The following is a 10329-nucleotide window of genomic DNA, read 5'->3' on the forward strand; positions in this document are numbered from 1 at the left end:
AAGGCTTTTTGGAGGCGAATGATCGGTTGCAGGTATGATCTACATGTAGAAGTCCATGGTTTGCAGCGATAGGTTAAATGGGAATGGAATATAGAGTAGTAGATCATTCTTAAGACAGAGATATCAAATTAAGTCCTTGTCTTAAGTAACGCAAAGCATGCAGAGGCTAACTTTGAGGAGACATTATTAATGTGTTATTTCCACTTCAGACTATAGTCCAATGTAGCCCCTAAGTATATTATTGAGTCCACCTGCTCCAGGATGCTACTATCAATGCAAATTTGAGAGAAACTTGTGTTGATGCATTTGTATGCACAACGGAACACTATGCACTTTGTTTTAGTAGTGCTTAGTGCTAGTTTGTAAGAATTCAACTAGTTTGTCAGGCGCAGTAGCTCATTTCTTATTGTAAACCTTGCTTCCTCGAATGTATTTCCTCAAAGTATAAGACTTGTGTCGTCGGCAAACATCACGGTTTTCGCTGTGTTTGAAAATAGGAGTAAATCATTGACGTATAGAGGAAATAAAACAGGCTCAGCCCAAGAACCGACCCTTCTGGTACTCCTGTTAAAATAATTAGGTATAGGAAAGAAAGACCGCTCATACTGACGTACTGCTTGCTATCTGACAGGTAACTGGAAAGAATTTCTAAGGTTCTTTCTCTGAATCCATAATATTCGAGCTTCTTCAGCAGAATGGAGCGAACAACAGTATCGAACACCTTTTTTAAGGTCTAGAAACGGAACAATAGCCATATTGTTTGCCTAATTGCATAATTAGTTCCTAATAATTAATCAACTTCATGAAATATTATTTTCAGAGCAAAAATTCGTTGACAAAATCGTAGTCCATCCTAGAAGAATTCAGAGTCCAGCTTTCTGTTGCTCAGTATGTGCTACTTAAAACTTTTCAATAGCTTGCGCGAAGTGCTGTGCAACTAGTAATAAGAAGTAAAACTGAAAGAAAGCAAAAAGTTACATGTGTTAATCAAATTATGTTGTTGACTTTGTTGGCCATACAAAATTGAATTCTGTTTATGTTTAGATTGATAAATTTGACTTCTGCTTTCCAGAGTCATGGGCTGGGCACTCATTATCACACACATTGGGAGCATTTCTGTGTCCATCCTAGTGCAGTCGTGGCATTAGTTATATTCTGTTGTCCTGTTTTATTTGCTCCCAGTATACACTCTTGCAATGACAGTAATGGATTATCAACTAAGACAAACCAGCTTCTTTGAAAGTAACGTAGTTGGGTAAACATACCTTCAACGTCACAGCTACTGTTTGCAATGCAGAGCAAGGTCAGCGCTGTGTTAATACATTTCACATGCATCACCACCGTTTACATGTATGCGATGTGCTGTAATTATAATGCAATGTGCCATTGTAGTATTCCTGTGGTCATGGCTACTAAAAAAGCTACAAGCCTTCGTTCAAGGCCAGAAGGCACTGAGTATATTATATTTTTATACATATATGCTGACTTTTCCTTGATCGTTAAGCAAAAATGAGGTGTGTACCATGTGCACATACATAATATTATTAATATCATATATCATGACCACTAGCTCACAAAAGCTGGGCTTCGTTCATTAGTTTTGTAATAGCTGCATTTGTTACTATTCTTTATGAAAGGGGAAACGTGTGAAGAAGTCGGGCTTAATTCGATTTTCAGGAATTTTGTTCGGGTTGCAAAAATCGGAAGTTATTGGGTTTTACCCGAAAACAAAGGACCCTATATAGAGACAGAAGAGAGAGAGTGAAACAGTTTCTTTTCACGTATACTTTAATGCAGAAAAAGTGTACCTGCAGTTTTAACGTGATTTAGTCAAGTGCAGGGTTCACAGTGGCTGGCCACTTAGTCCTGCATTGCATCACCTGCATTAGAGTGCGTAATAGCTGTCTATCTACTGTAAGCTCACCACAAGAAGAAGAATGCACAACTACACAAATGGGAAGCACAAATGTGTACCAGTAATTTGCATCCTTATAACAAGTTTCTTTTCCTCCTTGTCAGCTGCAACATTCAATTATATTTATGTAGTGAGAACTGGCACTAGTTATGACTCCTCACTGGTTGGATGTAAAATTTGACTGCTGCTTTCTGCTTTCCAGAATCATGGACTGGACACTCATAAAGAAGCACTTGCAGATGAGAGATTTCCAAGAAACGCTTCTGCAAGTGCTCTGGATTCCAGTTCCTCAATGTTTCTTGAAGATCCAGAACCATACTCACAGGCTGAGGAAGCATCTACATCAGGGTAACATTTGGTGTACTTGTGCATGATAAGTTGCCTGGTAGGCTTTAAGGAACTTCAAACCTAGAAGCTCGAACATTAATGCCTTAATCAGAAGGTTACTGCACTTCATTATTGCAGAACACTTGCTTCATCAGTTTGCCTCACTTAGGCAGACATCTAAGTGAAACTTAATAAGTTGCCCAAAGCATAACTGGAGAAGTGCTGACTGCTCTGAACATTTTCTAGGTGTAAAGAAAGCTCAAGTTGTGCGGCAATGAAATGGTTTTGCATGGCCGTTACATGCCTTATCTTTCCACGAACATCGATCAGTTTTAAAAAAGTTGGACAATAAAAAGTAAAACTGAAAGCAAAATATTCCATGTGGTAATCAAATTATGTTACAGACTATGTTAGCAATTATATTTGTATTTGCTTCAAATACTGAGTAACATACTGAGATTGTGCATGTGTCACATAGGGATATTGCATTTTGTCTTCTGATTTGTGTGATAACACATAATTCACTTGGTGTTGGCACTTCCATGGTGAGTTTGGCCAGCCTGCCCAACAGCAAAATATTGCAAAAAAGCAGCAACTGGGAGCCCTGCAGGTGTGCATGCATGCGTGCGTGCAGGCGGGCGGGCGGGCGGGCGGGCGGGCGGGCGGGCAGGCGCATGTGCACATCTGCACATCTGCATTTACAAAATTTAAGCAGAAGCATGCTATTCGATGATTTATTTCGCTGGGCCATCTGGAGTAGCCAAATGACTCCTTGAAGTGGTACTGTCACATTAATTTTGTCTTGCTTCATTAAATAGTTGCTGACCTTGTTATGACAGTATAGGGCCTCAATTTTTTTAACACACATCTAATCGTTAATTAGCATATTTTCTGCCCTATAGTTTATCGCTGGTGTATAGTCCACAGGGTCAAAGTTGAGCGTAGAATAAAAATTCTTCTTAGTTGTTGTCCACAACCAGTATACAGTAAGTATCGCTAAGTCAATTTTGCCATTATACAGCTGCTGTCCCTATGTGATTTAGCACTGTAAAGACTCGCATGCACAGTCAGGCCTAATTAGTGTCCCTGTGTATGCTCCCTAAGGGAGCAGTCTTGCACAAAAGTCTACCATTTGGTTCTAAATCTATGCAGTAAAGTCACTCCTCAGACGCGCAGTAGCCAAACTTATCACATCAGCTCTTTTCAAAGGTAAGAAAGAGAAACGGCTGAAGAGAAGCCTCCTGCCGCTTCACTCCTTTCACTGAATTGTGAAAGTGGTGATGCCTGGTGATGCTTCTCCCTGGTTGAAAAATTTGGCCTCTCCACAGTGTGGTGTACATTTGATGTCATTTTTTTACCACTTGATACTTGGCAAGTAGCAGCACCAGCGGCGCAGAGAAGAGAGAAATGAATTCTGCTCCCTTTAGGAGCACATATTCTTCGGCAAATAACAAATGATTGTGATAAGCACATCATTCAGTCTGACCTTAACGCTATCTCAACATGGTGCAAAACATGGAATATGACTTTAAATCCTGAAAAGTGCAAACTTATGCGCATCTCTCGTGTTAATAATGAATTGCCAGTATATACTCTTAATGGTGTGTTACTTGATCCTGTTACAAGATACAAGTACCTCGAAATTCATATTACGTCTAACCTTAGCTGGCATGCGCACATTGAGCACATCACTAACAAAGTTAATCGCATGCTTGGATATCTGAAACGCAACTTTCACGCAGCCCCAACTAACATCAAGCTTCTACTCTATACCACACTCGTACGTTCACAACTGGAATATGCTTCATCAGGTGTTAAGAGTTTGATCGACCTACTGGAGATGGTACAACACAAATCAGCACTGTTTATTCTGACTTTCGGCGTATATCAAGCGTAATCACTATGAAGACTACCCTGGGCCTAACTTCACTTGCATCACGACGCAAAATTGCACGCCTGTGCCTTTTTCACAAAATATTTCATCATGAGTCTATTGGCTACGAGTTACTTCTTCGCCCTTCATATGTTTCACACCGCACAGATCACATACATAAGGTAGGCATTTCTACATGCAAAACTAAAACATTCTCGGATTCTTTTATTCCTCGCACGTCATATGACTGGAACCACCTTCTTTCCTCAATTGCCACAATTCCTGACCCTGTACTGTTTCGGACTGCTGTTACCGCTTCTATTGAATGATATATTGTGTTGATCACTTATTCTAATTATCTATGTCTTGGTAATTGTTCTCTGCTGTTGCTTGTATTTTCAGTGTTATGTATTACCCACTCCCCTCTGTAATGCTTTGCCCTGAGGGTAAAATAAATAAATAAATAAATAAATAAATAAAATAAAATAAATAAATAGATATACTGACACACTAAGCCTAGTTTTCGCCGGCCGCTCAAAGATTGGCTGTTTTTACTTATTTTTCATAGGTGGCAGCACATTGCGGGCTATTTTCTAATTGTTTTGGGTTTTGCGCACTAGATGGACATATTTGTCTACACTTTCAGCAGGAGTTGTTTGTAAAACAATGGAAATATTCCTGCTTGTCAGACTCCACGCTGTTGTTGTAGCCATTGCAACCAGAGTACCAGGCTCGAAAAAAAAGCATACGAGCTTCCTAGTGGGCTCTTTCTTTCTTTTTTTTTTTTTCAGCACATACTACCGAAAACTACCCACACATCAGTGATGTCACATTGCCATCACCTTTGATTTTTGCGTTGGATGGAGCAGTCCTGTTTAACATGCTCGAGGCTGTGCTCCATTTAGCATGCATTTTAAATTTATGTGAAGGAATAGTGTAACTGTACAATTATTTGCTGCACATAGAGGTCTCATTCTGTCATTATGGAATCAGCAGCTAATAAAGCAAAAGAAGCTTAACAAAAACTTTGGGTCAGTACAAATCCTTTAAGCGAGCTCTTGGATTCCAAAGTACAAATATGCCTGTGAAAAAAGCACTCTGCGCCAGATTATCGTGGAATCTGCCACATGTGACTAGTTAGAGTCATTGGTTCTGTGAATGTCGGAGCATCAGGGCAACTCTAGTTCTGCTGGTATTGTGGACTGTGGTGCCTGAAATGCTAATCAAAGGTGCTGTTCTGGGATTTAAATTTAATGATGTTGAATTCCCCCCTTATATGTTTCTTTTTTCTTCAATTGAGCGATTCAGGGAGGATGGCACCCATTCTTCAAGACAGTCATAGAAGGCAGCATGGTGAATCCAACAACAGCAAAATGCCCTGAGCAGTCCCCTGAGCCCCCACAACAGCACAAAATGCTGAGGTCAAAAAAAAAAAAAAAAGTGCAGTGTTCTTTGCCAGTAGTTATGTAAAATGCTTAAGGCGGGATGCAGGACTGAAAATTAACTTTTGAACCATTGCACAGACATTTACAGAAATTTATTGGTTTGTGTATATTCTTCTTTCGATCTATATTAATTTCATTAATATAGATCGAATACAAAAACAGCTATGGCAGTCATACGGGACCAATTCGGCACGTCTCCTTAGAAAAACTATAATTTGAGAAATAATGAAGACAAACTGAGGAAGTCAAGGCCAGTCATGTGTTTTTCATTACATTTCTTTAACAGTGTCATCACTGTGAGACTAAGTTCAATTTTGTTCCTTGTGATTGGATGTCAAAAATGTAATAATTTTTTGCGTTAATAAAAATTTTGAAATATAAAAAGTACCTCATCTTGTTCCCGACAAAATTTCACTCCAGAAACTACTTTGAAAGCAGGTTTTTGTGAAGCAGTTTCAAAATGATAAGTTTCCTAAATGGCTTGTTCAGACAAAAAATGTTAACAGAGAAAAATGTGCTCAATAATTTCACAACAAGCTATTTTTCTTTAAGGCCAAAAATAATTATTCAAATTGCCCTGCTCCATAGGTAGGACCCTCCTATTCAATTTGAACCTGCTCTGTGGCAATTGTTTCAAGTCTTCACTTTTTTTTTTCTGCTTTAGAACAGTCCGCCCTTGTCTGCACTCACAGAGAAGGGCGCCGTATCCAGAATTATGTCTTTTTATTTTGTTTCGTTTTTACTTTGTGGTCCGCTGTACTCTTGATGGAAGGTCTCCCATGATTAAAACGTGTGAAAAAAACTTTATAACACGGGCATTCACTTCGTGTTCAGTTTCTTTCCCGTTACACGGCCATGTCTTGAATACAGCCTTCATGGGCACTCTCCATGGCAAGCATGTGCAATCATCACGAGAAGATAATTAATCTTCTTCTTTTCTACAGCGCAGATTGCAACCAAACTTGATGATTAGCTTTTTTATACGTCTAGAAATTCAAAACAAACAAAATTTGAAAATCGTGTATTTCAAGCAAAAATCCCAATTTTAGCCCCAAATTTATTTATTTATTTATTTATTTATTTATTTATTTATTTATTTGCACAATACTACAGGAAGCAATGCTTGCCCAAGCGGGAAAGGGTTTACAAAAGATGCTTTTTTAACATATTTTTAAACGAAACATAAGATGTGCATTCAACAACACATTCCGGTAAATGATTCCCCTTAATGCAGAAAACATGTCCTCTCAGCAGGTGCAAGTGACACGGAACACTCTTGAAGTTGCAGCCCAATTCGTGCTCCGTTAGTGTAGCTAAAAAGAGCACTCCACTGCAAGAGTGTTGACCTAAAATGACCAGTGGAACATGTGAACATACTCCAGATTGACCGGTGGAGTACACTTTGTCCACTACAGAGCAAACAAAAAAGAAGAACTAGTCCCAGACCATCGAGTGCAAATCACCATTAGTGGAAGCAATCTAAAATGCAAATTGAACTCTCATCTATTCTGCTGTAGCATGCCACTTTCAATAAAATTTATGTTGAGGGGGCTATCAGCTTCATACTAACATGTAAGAATATATAAAACACAACAGGTGGGCTTGGCTTATCTGGTGTTTGTTTAGTGACTAAACAAGAAATCTAGAGTTGTTATAGAGAGATTTGCATTTTCCCTTTAAATTATAAAAAAAAAAGATTTAGCGCATACCAATACTATGTTCTTGCTCAAATATTGCAGCAAGATCACACTTTATGGTCCGGGCCATTCAATATAAAACTTAGCACTGGTACTTACCTCGCTTGTAAAAAAAAATTGAATTTGCCTTCGTCTAGGCATCTTAATGCCCACATTGCAACCCCCAGCGATTAATGGAAACCCAATGTTGAATTCCGTGCTTTTCTGTGCTTACTTCTGGCTGTGGCTGTGTGCCAGAAATAGCATAGCTGTAATGTTTTAGACATCAGCCATTACAAGGGGCAAAGATGAACCAATTCTAATTTTTTTTTTTCTAGCCTGGACAACCTGGACTGTAAAATGGGATCTTGCTGTTAAACTCGAGCAAGAACACAACAGCAGTACACACAAAATATTTCAAAAATCATTAAAAAAACAAATAGCTCTGTATTATTTAAGCATTTTCTGTGACATAAAGATTCTTAAGAGTGAAGCACAGTTTCATTGACTGTGATTTTTGATAGAGTATACACCAGCTCATTTGGCTCATTTGTAATTGTTTAAGTAAAACAGTTAAGCTTTAAAATGCAATTTCTTTTCAATTTGTCTAGTTACGAAAGTATTATTACCTTTTCTTTCTTCTTCACTAAAGATACAGCTCAACTTTTCATATTCTCTTTCACAATATGTAATTATTACAGTGATAAGCATTGCTATTATGCAAAGCTATAGGTGTTTTGCTCAATGTGTTTCTGTGCCCCTAAGCTCTAGCGTGTTCTACAGGGACAACAGCATGGGGCCACAAATGGGTGGCCGCTTCTCCAAATCACCAAGTGAGAGAGAACGCATGCTGTCGCGGAGGAAAGAGGAGCTTCTCAAGATGGCCCGCAAGTGAGTATTGTACCATCATTGGGTTCCACACCTTAAGCCTATTGTATAGCATCTGCATTGAGCCATTGGTGTCTGGCTGTGCAGGAAATTCCTGGATCGATCAAAAGCAGGACCTTCACTGAATAACCTACGGCTGGCATCAGACCTGTCGAGCATGCCTCTCAGCCAGGTACACCGACGATCACGCCAGCCTCACTTGGGATCCTGAGGGAGGGAGACCTGCCCTTGTGTGGGTTGTGAGCTGCCCTTGTGGACATCACACCCATTTTGTACAGTCGGTCAACTTTAGTGAGACTGGTGTTCTCATGGTCACTGTTGAATCACGTGGACATTGTTGCAAACAGCAGAGAGCATTAGCCTTCTTGAAAGTCTTAGAAAGATGCTGCAGTGAGCTTCCCCACTTTTTTTTCTTCTTTTTACTTGTAAGCGCGTGCATGTGTGTATGTGTGTGTGTGTGAAAATGTGCATTCAATCTTCTGGTGACGCCCTCCTGCATACCGGCCATATGTGCACACCGAAGCATCTTCCGACTGTGGGTGCTGCAAGTGAGCTCGCCTAATCCAATGTCTACAGACTCTCGTGTGTTTCCGGCATGGTACTTGGCAACCAGGAACAGTTAAAAGATGGCCAAGCCAGGACAAGTGGACATGTCCAGTTGTGTGCTGTGCTTTGTGGGGCTTGGTAGCCGCATTTGTGTTCATTTTTGTGTGGGATATTCTCTTCTTGGCAAGCTAGTTTCCAGAATGGGCACTAGCCTTGCGACTGTCAAGAGCTTTCTTTATGCACACTGTTGATTGTGCACGTCTGCACGCACAAAGAGGGCTTATTCTTTTTTTCTTCATCTTCTGTGAAAAAATTACTCAGTAATCATGGCACACTAGCCAGCTACTTTCGTGAGGATACTGGTTTCTGGCTATGCACCATGGATGCCCGCACACGCAACAGGAAGTCTTGGGAGGCAGTGCTTGGCAAGCATTGTCCACAGTCTCCTGGCTCATCCCATGCAAAAAGTTTGTCTAAATTAAGGCTCATGTTAGTAACTTGCTGTTTGTAATACACAGGATTTCTTTGCTGAAGTTCTTGTATTAAAGTGCATTATTTCAGCGCATTTGCGTGGTTTTTGAAGCCTCAGTAACTTTTTCAGGTTTGTCTCTTTTTACTTTAGAGTGAAATGCTTTGTTTACCAGATTTTTCTGCCAAATTGATGGCATTTTCTCAATCTTTCACATGTACCTTCACCCATTTATTTTCCCCCAATTTAGTGCCACATTTGCCTTCATGGCTATTGTGCAAAACAACTTTTTAACTTATGTGCACTGTTGAACAAACACCAAGAACAAAAAAGCGTTTTGATATATGTTGTTCTGACTTGGATTAATCAGCACCATTTTCACCAGAAAAGCTAAAAATATTTTTATTTTCACTGCTGCTTATGAGACATTTGGCAAACTAGTTTTCAGTCATGCTGGATTAAAACTCGACACTGTGCAAAAAAAAAGTGCTGTGTGTACTTAATATATTGAGTAACTTGTGGACAGGGTAGAGCTAAGTACGTATACTGTTAAAAGAATTCTACAGTCTACTAAGAGACTGTCTCAAAAATATATAACATTGGCACCAAGGTTGTGCTGAAGTTTAAGCACAGCATTGTCAAGCAATCTGCTCTGTTATCGACAATTTGTCTAAGTTTTTGTTAAATGAGGAATTTCTTGTTTGCTTTGACAAAGATGGTGCATCCTATTTCCAGTCACATCTCTCCTTGGCCAACTTGTCATGTCTAATCTAAAAATCTTGTAAGCCTAACTGTTAACTATGCTACTTACTTGCAGCACTATGTCCACTATATACATCTAGTGATTGACTATCATACTTCTCAGCTGAGCTGAAGTTACTCTTTTACTTTCAAGGCTGCAGAGGGTGTGTGAGGGTTGTTAGTTTGTGTACCAGCCAAAGAAATGTGCTTGCAATTCAACTATGGCATGTCAAATGGTAGAGTACTTTGCTGCTGGCATATTCAGAGCTCCTGTGAATCAACTTTTTTCTTCACGTATAGTCTTACACGTATTTATGTTACTGTCTGTACAGTGTTTTTACCAACAACTTAAGTTAAAGGGCAAAGTTGCTTTTATTGTAGCTTTTTGTAAATCTTGCTTCTTTGAAAAGTGAATAAAGTTGTTGCTCAAATAGGCAGCAGAAGTGCAA

General features: G+C 39.4%; 1 protein-coding gene across 3 annotated transcripts in view; it reads left to right on the top strand.

The window, feature by feature from the left end:
* The window catches only part of LOC142560335 (E3 ubiquitin-protein ligase AMFR-like), a 197501-nt gene extending 187172 nt beyond the window's left edge, over nt 1–10329 (top strand). For all 3 annotated transcript variants that reach the window (XM_075672347.1, XM_075672354.1, XM_075672364.1), the window contains exons 13-15: nt 2118–2263; nt 8020–8127; nt 8212–10329. In XM_075672347.1, coding sequence (XP_075528462.1) covers nt 2118–2263; nt 8020–8127; nt 8212–8335 — 378 coding nt within the window. In that variant the 3' untranslated portion in view covers nt 8336–10329. The remainder of the gene's footprint in view (nt 1–2117; nt 2264–8019; nt 8128–8211) is intronic.

Source organism: Dermacentor variabilis, chromosome 1, assembly GCF_050947875.1.
Source record: "Dermacentor variabilis isolate Ectoservices chromosome 1, ASM5094787v1, whole genome shotgun sequence".
NCBI classification, from domain to species: Eukaryota; Metazoa; Arthropoda; class Arachnida; order Ixodida; family Ixodidae; genus Dermacentor; species Dermacentor variabilis.